This window comes from Megascapheus bottae, chromosome 19 (assembly GCF_031878675.1).
Source record: "Megascapheus bottae isolate mThoBot1 chromosome 19, mThoBot2.hap1, whole genome shotgun sequence".
NCBI lineage: Eukaryota > Metazoa > Chordata > Mammalia > Rodentia > Geomyidae > Megascapheus > Megascapheus bottae.
In genome coordinates this window covers 3,084,916-3,098,811 of record NC_143527.1, presented here as the reverse complement: position 1 = coordinate 3,098,811, position 13,896 = coordinate 3,084,916, and the positions used below count along the sequence as shown (strand labels likewise).

General features: G+C 52.4%; 1 protein-coding gene across 1 annotated transcript in view; it reads left to right on the top strand.

The window, feature by feature from the left end:
• The first annotated feature begins 610 nt into the window (after positions 1-610).
• The window catches only part of Cndp1 (carnosine dipeptidase 1), a 28,602-nt gene continuing 15,316 nt past the window's right edge, over positions 611-13,896 (top strand). Inside the window, exons 1-3 of the mRNA XM_090352959.1 lie at positions 611-684; positions 10,575-10,700; positions 12,622-12,771. Of these exons, the coding sequence (XP_090209085.1) occupies positions 661-684; positions 10,575-10,700; positions 12,622-12,771 (300 nt within the window). The 5' untranslated portion in view covers positions 611-660. The remainder of the gene's footprint in view (positions 685-10,574; positions 10,701-12,621; positions 12,772-13,896) is intronic.

The window sequence follows — 13,896 nt, the reverse complement described above, 5'->3', positions numbered from 1 at the left end:
CCTCGTCCACCTCAGCCTCTAGACCCCTCTTTGCACACTCAGCGATACCAGGCTGTGGCTGCCAGGAGGCAAAGCGCCAAGGACTAGCAGGCACCGCAGGCTCAGGCAGCCTGGAGCAGCTTCTCCCCCACAACCTCACCAGTCCACCCGCTCCCTCCTCACCGTAGGACTCAAGAGGCCTCTGGCCCGGGGCATCACGCATGTCTGCTGGGTAAGCTGCCTAGCTCAAAATACCTTGTTAATGGAGGCCCCAAGAAAGGAACACAGCCTGCAGCGTTCTGGCGCGTGTGCTCACAGTGACCCTGCTGGGGTGGGACCCCTAGGATGGAGGCCGGGGGCCTCTAGGCTGCTATCAAAGATCACCTGGGAGCCACTGTGTCCAGTCATACCAGATGACCTTCAGACCACAGCCTCATCCTGTGTCTACGCTATGGGGCTCATTGTTCCTTTCTTTGTCCACATGTGGAACAAAGCATTTTTGTTTTCCAGACATGAATAGATGCACTCCATCCGCCTCGTCTTCCTTCCGGGGGCTGGGGTGGGTCGGGGTGTGTCAGGGCACAGAAAGATTTAATGAGACCCGCTCCGGGTGCTGCTGGGGCTTCCTCTTCCCAGGGCCCTGAGGTGGAGGGGTGCTGAAGCCTTCAGGACTCCAGACCAATGGATCCCAAACTTGGGAGAATGGTAAGCAGGGCGTAGAGGCTCAGCCCACCAGAGCAGGGCGCCGCCACATCCGCGGGCGGGGACCGGGCACACGGGCTGCATCTCTGCTTCCAGATCTTAGGTTTTGCTGGCTGGACTGAGGCACGTGGCACCGGCCAGCGCCTTTGTTAGTATTCTGAGGGGTTGCAGGGTCTCAAAAATAACTACATAGCACTGCTTTGAAGGTGTTTATAGTCCATTATTTCATAAACCCTGTCCTCTGCTTTACTTAATGTAATGTTTGTACCTGCGGTGTGGCATGAGTCAGGGGAACAATCCTTTTTTTTTTTTTTTTTTTTTTGTGGCCAGGAGTAACCCATTGTGTGGCCGCATTTAGTGTATCCAGTTTATTTAGCAGGTTGACTTTGGGGGTGTCTCCATCTATTATGTACTGTCAGTATGCTGCTAGGAAAGTCAGGCGCCAGCTCGTACGTGGATGAGTTTTCATGTCTCTTGAATGTATATACATGGCAGAGGGGTTATTAGACCAATCATTGGAGGAACGGCCTGACTGACCTTCATCCTGGCCTCACAGAACCTCCACACTGCTCCGTGTGTGGGTTCCAGCTCTCCACAGCGTTGCCAGTCCTGCTGCTGCTCTGTAAGCATGCTAACGGTGCGGAGGTGACGGCTTGTGCTCTCCTTTGTGCATTTCTCAATGTTTAAGCAGTGGGATGAGCATCTTTCCATGAACTTTGTAAGCCAAGGACTCGTCATTTTTAATAAGTGCTCTCCACTCCGCCTCCTACTCGAAGGATTCTCACATGACTCTTGGAGAACATTTTCAAGTCCAAATGGCAAAGCCCTCTGGGGCTCTTCTTGGCTTTATCTGGGAGGGTATCTTTGGCTCCAGTATTTAAAATCTAAGCTCAACTCTTAATGTCGAGGGCTCAGTTTGTTTCTAACTAAGCAGCTCTGCTGTTGACTTGCACAAGAATTGACTTTTTCTCACAAGCAGCCCATTCAGTTAGCAGTGGGAAAGACAATGGCTAGGACTTCACTTCAGCAGCCAACACTGTCTTCCCAGAAGGCAGGATTGCATCCTCTCCCAGAGCCTCCCCATCCAGCAGGGGGTTTGGTGAAGGACGCCCTTAGCTGGCCCTTTCCATTGACGTTTAGTTTTTCTCATTCATAGACTTCCACCTCACTGCAGAGGGGTGCAGCAAAGGCAGAGATGGCCGCTGCCCTGCAGGACAAGGCTTTTCTAGCATGTCACATGTTGCATGTGCTGGGACTGGAGAGTCAGAAAAGCTAGCCTGGCCATCCTGCCACAGGGAGCCCATGGCAGCTGCCCATGGCTCTGCCTCCTCGGGCCCTGGGCTCAGCCAGTGGACCCAGGCATGGGTCTGTGGCCCACATGCAGTCCCTTGAGAACAGCTACATCTAGTGAACTGGGTGCTTTCAGAAGCTCAGGCTTTGCTGGGCCTGAAAGCCAGGCTCCTGTGAGATGGCAGAGATGGGAGGGGTGCTGATTTCTGTGTGGGAAGCTGGAGAAGCTGGTATCTGCTTAGCCCTCTGTGGGATGAGGTGAGAGTGCTGGAGAGAGCAGGAGGGCTTGGACCCTACGATCTCCTCCCCATCCCAGCCCTGTGCAGAGCCCTGTACAGAGAGAAGTTGCCTTTGTGCAACAATTAGGTGAGGGACTTCTGCCCCCAAAACACAATGCCCCAGTGTCCACAGCTCAAATGCTCTTTCAAGACGTTACAATCCCCCCACCCCCGCCTTGAGTGGGGCACTGGGAGCAACAGAGGCTGCACTCAGGGCATGCGTCTGACTGGGACAGGAAATGCTCTCAGCTTCCAGCAGTCCACAGCCCTTCCTGTCAGGGGCCGTCACCTATGGACCACACAGGAATGAGTCCCTGAAGACCCAAGGAAATGGGCAGGTGCAGTGTGAAGAGAGAAGACACACATAGTCAGGGGAGGTAACAGTGAAATCCCTCCCTGTCTAATGTAAGCGAAGCTTTCTTTCTTTTTTTTTTTTTCCAGTCCTGGCCTTGAGCTCAGGCCCTGAGCCCTGTCTTTGGACTTTCTCAAGGCTAGAGCTCTACCACTTGAGCCTCAGCACCACTTCCGGCTCTTTCTATGTATGTGGTACCGAGGAATTGAACCCGGGTCTTCATGCACGCTAGGCAAGCACTGTACCACTAGGCCAAACTCCCACCCCGTAGAAGCTAAGCTTTAAAAGACTTTGGAGCACCCCAACACTGCAGGTGGGAGGACAGGTGAGCACCACCCACAGGCAGCCCTGTGTCCTGGGCTTCTTCCCGCACTCCCTGGGGCCTCAGAGGTCCAGGGAATCCGCACCGGTGGTGGCCCTAGCCTTGCTGGCTGGGCATGGCGGGCCTGAGCTCCACTTGTCAGGGCCACAGTTGTGAGCGCCTCCCCACCCTGGCCTGAAGGCTGAGGATTTCTCCAAGTACATTTATTCTCGGTGACCTTTCTTGTATGCAGCCGAATCCTGCTCTCTCCCTACTTGGGTAAGTCTGTGTCAGGCAGCCAGGGGCACTTGCATTTCCTGTGGGGACTGTGTGTGGCGAGGACACGGGGAGCGGGCATGGGACTGGCTTCCAGGAAGTGCAATTGTTGCAGGGAAATCTCTCCTTCAGTTCAAATCCACTCTTAGAACTCCGCTTGCTCAGAGTGTCTGCATGTACCCTAAAGGGTTAATGGAAGGGGTGCAAAGTCCCTAATGCACCCAAATCCCTACTCAGTGACTAGGAGGGGGCTGATAAGACAAGCTTGCAGTGAAGGTCCCACATAGAAGCCAGGCAGCAAGACGCAAAAGAGCCAGTGCCCCATACAGCTCAGGGACATGTGCCATCCCCCTCCCCCCCCCATCAGGTTGCTCTGGCCACTCGGCGTCCCCTAGACTTGAGCCTGGAACCTGAAGCTGTACGTGGAGGAAACCAGGGCATTTCTGGTCACAAATAACTACAAAGAAGGAAAATAAAAGCCTTGCTCATCAAGCTGGGAGTGAAAGATCAAGTTCTGAAGTGATCCTGTAGGGACAGAAAAGGGACAGTACCCCAGGAGCAAAAGGCTGGTCACAAAATGGGAAGCGTAAGCAAATGGCTGATGTAGACGTCAGCCAAATGCAAAGCTCAAAAGAGCCAGATGGCTGGAACTTAAACAGCTTCTCCTGGAGAAGTCCGGTGGCCGCAATTGCTTTCGTCACTGACAGAGACAGAAGTGGTGAAGGTTGGAGGAAGGAGATTCAGAGCTTTTCTAGGAAGCAGATGAGTTCTAGAAGAAAGGAATGAGCCTGGAGCACACAATGGCTTGGGACAAAAGTGCAGGCTTTGATCGTTGGTGTCTTCCTCCATGACAGTTGGAGCTGCCTTGTCAGCAAGTTCTCAGCAAACTTTCGGGCAGTTTGCCCCCTTCTGTGGATCAGAATCTTCGGAGAAATCCTCTCCAGTACTTCAGAAGGGAAAGAGGGTCACAGGAATTGAGAACGAAGGGCTGGGATTACAGAAAACTCTGTCTTTCTCCAACCCAACATACATGAGACCCCAAAACATGAGGCCAAACATCAAGGAAAACAGCTCAGAAAACGAAGTGGGCGGTGGGTTTAGTGCCACTGAAACACAAACATCAGAAGGCCTTTCAAACGGACACAAGGCAGTAAATGGAAGACTAACCCCTACATGAAAGAATAAAAGGAGCCAGGCCCAGTGGCTCACGCCTGTAATCCTAGCTACTCAAGAGGCTCAGGTCTGAGGATCAAGGTTCAAAGCCAGCCCTGGGCACAAAAGGACCTGAGACTCTTATCTCCAATTAACCTCTAGAAAAACAGGAAGTGGGGCTGTGGCTCAAAGGTAGGGCGGTAGCCTCGAGCTGAAGAGCTCAGGGACAGCGTCCAGGCTGAGTTCAAGCCCCAGGATCCCCCGCCCTTGCAAAAAAAAAAAAAAAAAAGAATGAAAGGTCATGCAAGGTAAATAGGTTCATAGGAATCAAGAACAGAAATATGGAAGCCAGCCAGTGAGAAACCTAAACCTAAACAGTCTCAACGAGTATGGTAAATTCTAGTCTGAGCACAAAAGGAAAACTAGGGAGCTAAAAAATATTATGAAGAATGTATCCAGGAAGCAGGGCAGAGGCCCTACCCTAACAAAGATGCACCATGAGTTGCAGTGACACTTCGTGGAGTCACGCATGAAGCCCATGCTTCAGGCCCTAGGCAGGTCCAGGGCTCTGCAGGTCCAGGCTGCCCCCCAACCTCAATCTCTCACCAACAGAGGCAGAAATGGTGAAGCTTAGAGAAAGGAAATGATGCAGTCCATGTCGAGATGAGCATTTCAGCAAATCTTCCCAGCTGGTGTTTTAGCTTAAGCAGAGGAGGAAGATGGGCACAGAGGAAGCACAAACAGTTAGGTGGGATGGAGCTTTGAGGTTCTAAGGATTCTGTGGATTGGCTGCCTTGTCACTGTTAATCGGTTGCTTTGTTACAGCAACAGACAAGGCAGACTGACAATATCAAGACCACTTTTTTTAAGAGTGGAGGAAAAGTTTATTGCGTTGACTCAGAAAGAAATTCAGATCCTGCGGGAGTGGAGACCCTGGGTTTTTTATAGGGGTGCTGGCAGGAAATGGGGGGCCAAGCATCAGTAGGCACACGACTTCTGACTGGGTGGACAGTTCCTTTCTAGTTGTACAGAAATCATGACGTTCTGCTCCTACCACTTCTGTATTATTTCTAATACTGGGACTTCCTGCTCTCTATTCAGAAAGCCCCAGCCTCTGCTCCCAGCACACATTCTGGTAACTGCCACACAAGCAGGGCCACTTTTCGGCAACTGGGTGGGGGAAAGTCCCTTTGCCAGGAAGCAACTTTGCCTACATCCTTGGTTAATGGTTTGAATTTTGCAGGCACATGAAGATTTCGCAGTCTTGCTGGCCCCTATGTCCCCATGCCTCCCTCCCCCCCTGGTCCACGCCCTCTTCCTCATTTTGCCCTGAGTTAGTATGTTGTTCCTGCTTTGTCAACTCATCAAGGCTCGGGTACTACCCCAAGAGTGAAGCAAGAGCCTAAGAGCCTAACTTCTTTTTCTTTCTTTTGTTTTTTTTGTGGGTCGTGGGACTTGAACTTGGCCTGGGCCCTGTCCCTGAGCTCTTCAGCTCAAGGCTACCACCCTACCCTTGAGCCAAGCCCCACTTCCCATTTTCTAGAGGTTAATTGGAGAGGAGAGTCTCAGGTCCTTTTGTGCCCAGCCTGGCTTTGAACCTTGATCCTCAGATCTCAGCCTCCTGAGTAGCTACGATTACAGGTGTGAGCCACCATGCCTGGCTAGAGCCTAACTTCTATGCGTGGCTCTGATCTAGAACCCTGAGGGCACAGGTCACTCAGTGGGGTCGGCAGCGCGGACCCTCTCATGTTCTCGGAGGTGTGTGCTTTCAGCTTAAGCCATTGTCTATCAGCATCAGGAGAAGGAAGAAGTGTAGAAAAGCTAACGAAGCTGGGGTGCCACTGCCAAGTTTCTTACTAGTGCTACTTCAAGAGGATGGAACCAGCTGGGGGTGCTCTGGGAATGCTCTGGGAAAAGTTGTCTTAAAAATTCAAGTATCAGCGGCCGGGAGTTTGGCCTAGTGGTAGAGTGCTTGCCTAGCATGCACCAAGACCGGGCTTGATTCCTCAGTACCACATACGTAGAAAAAACCGGAAGTGGTGCTGAGGCTCAAGTGGTAGAGCTCTAGCCTTGAGAAAAATACAAGGACAGTGCTCAGGTCCTGAGCTCAAGCCCAGGACTGGCAAAAAAAAAAAAAAAGTTCAAGTATTATCTGGGCACTGTGGCACCTGTGGCACCTGTGGCACCTGTGATCCCCTAGCTCCTCTGGAGACTGGGATCTGAGGACTGAGGTTCAAAGCCATCCCTGGTAGCTAAGTCCATGAGACTTACCTGAGATCTCATCCAAGGCCATGGCTTATCCCCAGTCAACCACCTAAAAGTCAAAAGTGGAGCTGTGGCTCAAGTGGTACAGCACCAGTCTTGAACACAAAAGCTAAGGGACCATGCCCAGGCCCTGAGTTCAAGCCCTAGGACCCACAAACAACAACAGCAACAACAACAATGAAAACTTGATGTACTAACAGATAAGACAGCACTGGAAACCCTTGCCTTGCATCTGGGAGCAAGCAGCAGCAATAATGAATTCCCAAGGTCGAGGGAAGCTCTCTTCCTGTTAGTCCTCAACTGTAACCCCTAGGTCACCTTCCCGTTCCCAGCTCCTGCTACTTCTTTCTGCAAAGGTAACAGCCAGGAATGACCCTTTGAGTCCCTAGATTTTCCTAGGGTGACTACTACAAACCCAGCTGTCACCTAAGAAAACACAGAAAAGTATGGAGAGGAGAGCCAGCAGATGGAGCCTGAGCTTTCACCAAGGATGTGAAGGCAGATCTGTGCTCAACTTCAAGACTGCAGAGTAGAGCTGCGAGCTCTCCTCTCCTTACCAGGCGCTGAGGTCAGGACTGGCTCTCCTGAGAACCTGATACCTTGGTCTTTCTATCTGAGGATCTAAATGCTGTGTTCTTTCTTTTCTCTTCCTCCCCCGACCCCCACAAGTTTTTCCTTTGACTTGTTCAAGAGAAGTACCACTTCACTTTTTAATGGAATAAGAGTGAAAATTTAAAGACTGTTCACAAGTTAATGTGGATTGATTAGTTGCGCAGATTTTTTGCTGTGTCAGAGTCTACAAGGTGCTTTCTTTGAGGGCTGAGCTCATCTTCTGGCCACTAGAGGTCTGCAGACTTCTTCCCTTCTCTTCCCTGGTAGAATGAATGCATCCAGCTTCATCCAGAACGGAGGGCGGCGTAGGCCTGGATGGGTGATTAACGCCACCTGCTGGCCAAAGTTCTTCCTCCTCCCTTTTCCTCTTTCTCCTCCTCCTCTTTTTCTTCCTCCTCCTCTTCGTTGTCCTTGTTATCATCTCCTCCTCCTCCTCCTCTTCCTCCGGCTTGAACTCAGGGCCTGAGCTCTGTCCCTGAGCTACTTTTTTTTTGGGGGGGGGGGGCATGGGCTTGAACTCGTCCTGGCCTCTGTCCCTGAGCTCTTCAACTCAAGGCTACCACCCTACCCTTGAGCCAAGCCCCACTTCCTATTTTCTAGAGGTTCATTGGAGATAAGAGTCTCAGGTCCTTTTGTGCCTGGGCTGGCTTTGAACCTTGATCCTCAGATCTCAGCCTCCTGAGTAGCTAGGATTACAGGAGTGAGCCACCGCGCCTAGCATCCTGAGCTGTGCCACTCGGCTTTTTCTGCGTATGTGGTATTGAAGAATAGAACCCAGGGCGTCATGCATGCTAGGCAAGCACTCTTCCACTACAGGCTCCTTTCTGCCACCAAGCCACATTCCCATACCTGGTCACCTTTTTAATCCCTCCTGGAAGCAACGCTGCTGAATGTCTTTACCTATTTAAAACTGGACTCTCCCCCTTTTTAATTACTAAATTGAAATTGTGCCTTATAAATACAAGTTCTTTAACAGATATGTTTGCAGACTTTTTTCTCTCTGTAACTTGGTCCTTCTACTCATTTTTACTTTTTTGTTTTGGTCTTGGTTTGTTTGTTCATTTTTAATTTTTGTGCTGGTACTGGGGCCTACACTGAGAGCCTCACCCCCTTGCTTCGCATTTCTGCTCAAGTGTAGTTCTCTACCACTTGAGCCACACCTCCATTTGCAGCATTTTTCTGGTTAATTGGAGGCAGGAGTCTCTCAGATTTGTCTGTCCAGACTGACTCTGAACTGGCTCTCAGATCTTAGCCTTCTGGGTGGCTAGGATTGCAGGATTGAGCCACCAGGTTCTGTTCGTTCGCTTTTGAGACATGCATTGTTATAGCTTCGGCTGTCTTTGAACTCATGATCTTCCAACTTGAATCTTTGTGAATTCACAATCTCCCTACCTCAACCTCTCCAGTGCTAGGGCTTGGTCTCAGTTTCTTTATGTCGTTTGTTTGGTTTGGTTTTGGTTTTGGTGGAACTGGAGATTGAACTTAGGGCCTTCCATTTGGTAGGCAAATGTTCTCCCACTTGGGTCATGTTTTATTTTTTTTGTGAATTTCAGTTTATTTATTCTTTTCTTTTGTTGACATCATATCCAAGAAACTCTCACCAGATACACACACACACATACACACACACACACACACACACACACACACACACACACACACACACACCCCACAGAGCTGTGAGTATCTGAGTGCAGAATACCACAGTGTTCAGAGCTGGCTAGTTGGCACACTGACACATCTCATGTTTTCTTGCAGGCAGCTAAAAACACACTTCGCTTCTTTTTCTCCTTTAGGCAAGAGAGATTAATTTTACAAAATATTAATGTGGGAAAAGGGAATACACCAGACTGCTCTGGGGAGGCCTTCTGGAGAGCCCTGGGCTGCTGGGCTCGAGACACTGTCTTCTATGCATCACCGACCAATGTTCAAAAATCTGTATCCAAGGCCAGGAGAGCAGCCTAGTGGTCGAGTGCTTGCCTAGCATGCATGACGCCCTGGGTTCCACTCCTCAGTATCACATACTCAGAAAAATCTGGAAGTGGTGCCGTGGCTCAAGTGGCAGTACGCTCGCCTTGAACAAAATGTGTCCAAGGACAGTGCCCAGGCCCTGAGTTCAAGCAACGGGACTAGCAAAAAAAAAATCTGTTTCTAGCCAGGTGCTGGTGGCTCATACCTGTAATCCTAGCTACTCTGTAGGCTGAGATCTGAGGATCATGGTTCAAAGCCAGCCTGGGCACAAAAGTCCTTAAGACTTATCTCCAATGTTAACCACAAGAAAACTGGAAGCGGCATTGCGGCTCAAAGTGGTAGAGTGCTAGTCTCAAAGTGAGTTCAAGTCCCACACCCGAGTCTCTCCCCCACAAAAAGAAGGATGAAAATACTGAAGAACAATGAAATGTTGCACGTAGGATGCTGCCCATCAGTAACGCCCGATGCAGGGGTGCTGTGAGAGTTAAAACAAGAGCGGGAGAAGTTTGGAGATGTGCAAAGGCATGAAAATTTCTCCCATGCCCCCCAAATTGCAAGCATGTGATCTGATTAACTCTCCTGAAAGAACCTAAGAAGGGCCAGGAGTTTGGCCTAGTGGTAGAGCGCTTGCCTAGCATGCATGAAGACCCGGGTTCAATTCCTCGGTACCACATACATAGAAAAAAGCTGGAAGTGGTGCTGAGGCTCAAGTGGTAGAGCTCTAGCCTTGAGAAAGTCCAAGAACAGTGCTCAGGCCCTGAGCTCAAGCCCAGGACTGGCAAAAAAAAAAAAAAGAACCTAAGAAAAAGATGTCATTTATCCGTAATACATGTAATAGGATAGTTTCTTATCCTTTAACCTTTTTTCTTTTTCTTTTTTTGAGACAGGGTCTGCTTATGGAGCTCAAAGTGGTCTCAAACTCTTGACCCTCTTGCCTGAACCTCCCAAGTGCGGGGGTTACAGGCATGTGCCTGCATACATTTCGTTTCCTTTCTTACCCTGTAAGGTTTTCAGTCGTGGGTGCAGGAAAGAGAACCCTGCAATCCCGCATGGAACTTTGGCACTTGTGAGTGGTTAACCAAGCGTGGAAGTTTCCCACCCCCTGTGTGTACCTTTGTTTTGCCCGGCACCTCTTCAGAGCACTGGCTCTTTCACGGGGGACTGGACAGCGGGACATTAGGGCCTGAGACTTGCCATTCACTTGGCTTCTGTCTTTGGCTTTGGAAATAAGAGCTTGGGGGCAGGTGTGCTAAAAACTTGCATTTCCAGCTCTCTTATCTCTGGTAACTTCTGTCTAGCTGGCTGGAAGCGGCTGGGTTTTGTAACAGCCTTTTTTCAAGCACATAAAGGTCAGAGCTGGAGTCACTTTCTGCGTCGTCCCCATCCACCTTGACAGGCCTCATCTTTCCTGGCACTGCTGCTGCTGCTGGAGGGAGCCATGTTCTCCTGGTCCCCGCCGCCCCCCGGACCCCTGGACAGACTCTTCCAGTACATCGACGTCCACCAGGATGAGTTTGTGCAGGTAGGGCTCACACCCGTGTGCGGAGGGGCTCTGCAGGCATGGCGGAAGCCCTTGTCTGATGGCGGTGGGGACTGTGATGGTGACTGGATTCCATTTTCAGTGCCCGGCAGACACTGAACCTGAGCTTCCTTAGAAGCTCTAAGGAAGGGGCCCCTCTTTCCCTGCCCAACCTTGAACATGTGCTTCAGCCACATCCACTCTGTGCCCCTCTGCAGAGCTGGCGTCCCTTCAGCTCACTGGGCGCCCATGTGACAACTGCCTCCTGGCTCCTCGGCCAGGCTCAGGCCCATGCCATTGCCTCCAGATTCCTGACTCTGCTTGGCTCCCAACTCCGTGGCTTGTGGTGTGTGGCGTGGACACATGGGAGAGGGGAGAAGAGGGAGACGGAAGGAAGGAGGGGGAGGGAGGCCTGGGTCAGGGAGCAGGTGGAGGTGAGAAGGCAGACACACGCCCTTACTGAATGTCACCATGTCGCTGTCTCTGTCCTGTCTCTGTCTGGGGTCCCAGCCCTCCCACCCCGGGGCTGCTCCCTGCCAGAGCCCGTCTCCCTCAGCGTCCCTGGACTCTGGGCTGCCAGCCCTTGGCAGGTTGGATCGTTGAGGAGTGTCACGCTTCCTGCTAAGAGCACAGAGCAGACTTGGACCTCTATGCCCCCCCCACTAGAATGTTGGCCTGACAAAGTGGAATTTCCAGGCAAGGTGGAGAAATGACATCTCCTGACCTTGGAGCCTACGCCTCCCCTTTCCCACCTCCTCAGGCAGCTCATGTCCACCCAGTGTGGAAGAGTGGGAACGGAGTCAAGATCATCCTTTTTTTTTTTTGCCATTCCTGGGCTTGCGCTCAGGGCCTGAACACTGTCCTTGGACTCTCTCAAGGCTAGAACTCTACCACTTGAGCCTCAGTACCGTGGAATCGAACCCGGGTCTTCGTGCATGCTAGGCGAGCACTTTAACCACTAAGCCAAACTCCAGGCCCTTTTTGTAGAAACATTACTTCTGCAAGCAGTCCCTCCCAGCACCCAGCAGTCCCTCCCAGCACCCAGCATCCCTCCCAGAACCCTCCCAGCACCCAGCAGTCCCTTGCCAGCACCCTCCCAGCACCCAACAGCCCCTCCCAGCACCCAGCAGTCCCTCCCAGCACCCAGCAGTCCCTCCCAGCACCCAGCAGCCCCTCCCAGCACCCAGCAGTCCCTCCCAGAACCCTCCCAGCACCCAGCAGTCCCTTCCAGCACCTAGCAGTTCCCCCCAGAACCCTCCCAGCACCCAGCAGCCCCTCCCAGAACCCTCCCAGCACCCAGCAGCTCCTCCCAGCACCCAGCAGTCCCTCCCAGCACCCAGCAGTCCCTCTCAGCACCCAGCAGTCCCTCCCAGCACCCAGCAGTCCCTCTCAGCACCCAGCAGCCCCTCCTAGAACCCTCCCAGCACCCAGCAGTCCCTCCCAGCACCCAGCAGTCCCTCCCGGCATGGCATGACCTCAGTTCTTGAGGCTCAGTCCAACCTGGGGCTCCAAACTCCTCTACAGATGAAAACCCAAGACTAGGAGAGGAGAAGGAAGGCCATTCCAGCACGGGTGCCCTGGCTGCACACACAGCCCTGACCACAGCCCCCACCCCACGGCTGACTCTCTACCACTCGAACCACACTTCCACCTCTGGCTTTTTGGGGGTCGCTCGGTGATAAGAGTCTCATAGACTTTTCAGCCCATGCTGGTTTTGAACCCCTATCCTTAGCTCTCAGGCTAGCAGGCAGCCCGGATTGCCGGTGTGAGCCCCTCTCTGCATGGGCCTCACGGGTGTCACTGACGCAGCCTGCGGGCCTCCATCCTCCAGCAAGCTTGGGGCCTTGCTGCGTCCCTCCTGCGCTGTCCCCGCCAGCACACACACACACGTGGCCGTGCTAACCCTCTCGTGCTTCCCCGACAGGCGCTGGCCGAGTGGGTGGCCATCGAGAGCATCTCCGGGCAGCCTGGGCCCCGCTTCAGACACGAGCTGGTCCGCATGATGGCCACGGGTGCTGACAAGCTGCGGCGTCTGGGCGCCAGTGTGGACGTCGTGGACCTGGGCTCCCAGCAGGTGCGGGTGGGGTCCCCTCCCTCGGGGAGCCCGCAGACACTGGCTGCAGTAAGCTCAGCCCTCTCCTCCTCCCTGCTGGGGACGTGGCACCTCCGTCCAGGTCCAAGGAGAAGGCACTGCCCACCCACAGTCTGCGTGGACTGTGCAGTGGGCAAAGACAGGTGGGGAGGGCCCTAGGGAAAGGCTCTTGTCCTGGGTCCCCCCGAGGCTCCCTCCCTTGCCTCCACAGGCTGGCTTTCTCAAAGGCTCAGGTTCTTTCCCTTGAAGTCTGGCTCCTTATCCGCTGCCAATCCATCACAAACTCCAACCCTATTTCTAAGAAACCAGCGGCCCTTGCTTTAGCCATGAGAAGTCCAGAATAATCCAGTGTGTTGGGGGCCGAGTAACGCCATTCTAATAGCTTTCTGCTGAGACCTGCAGTAGGGGTAGTAAACAAGTGGACTCTTTATCCTGCCCACCTGTTGTGCTGATGGGCTCCTGCACCCAATATAAGGAGGGGAGTTTTAGAGAGAGATTCCTGCCTTGATGAGGCTGCGTGGCGTTCGTGCTCCGGAGAAGCAAGGCTGAGTGCGGGAGGACAGTGGGCCCTCTGCTCTCGTGGCTTGGACTGGTTGGGGTGTGTTTTTTCCATCCCTCCTCAAGAGGGACTGGGGGTGAAGGACCCCGACACCAGTGTTTCCATGATTCGGTCTACTCACCTTGAGATCTCACTTCTACATTGAAACACGTGTAATTTTTTTTTCTAATCCTGGGGCTTAGACTCAGGGCCTGAGCTTGTCCCTGAGCTGCTTCTGCTCAAGGCTAGTGCTCAATCACTTGAGCCTCAGCACCATTTCTGGATTTTTCTGATTTATTAGCGATGAGAGTTTCTCAGACTTTTCTGTCTGGGCTGGCTTTGGACTGTGATCCTCATATCTCAGCCTCCTGAGTAGCTAGGATTACTGTCAAGAGCCACTGGTGCCTGGTATGTTTTATATTTTTACTAACAATCTGAGAGTACCCATTTTAGAGGTGGAGAAAGTAATGTAAAAAAAGAAGACCTAAGTCCAGTACTGGTGGCTTGTGCCTGTAATCCTAGCCTCTCAGGAGGCTGACACCTGAGGATCTCAGTTGCAAGCCAGCCTG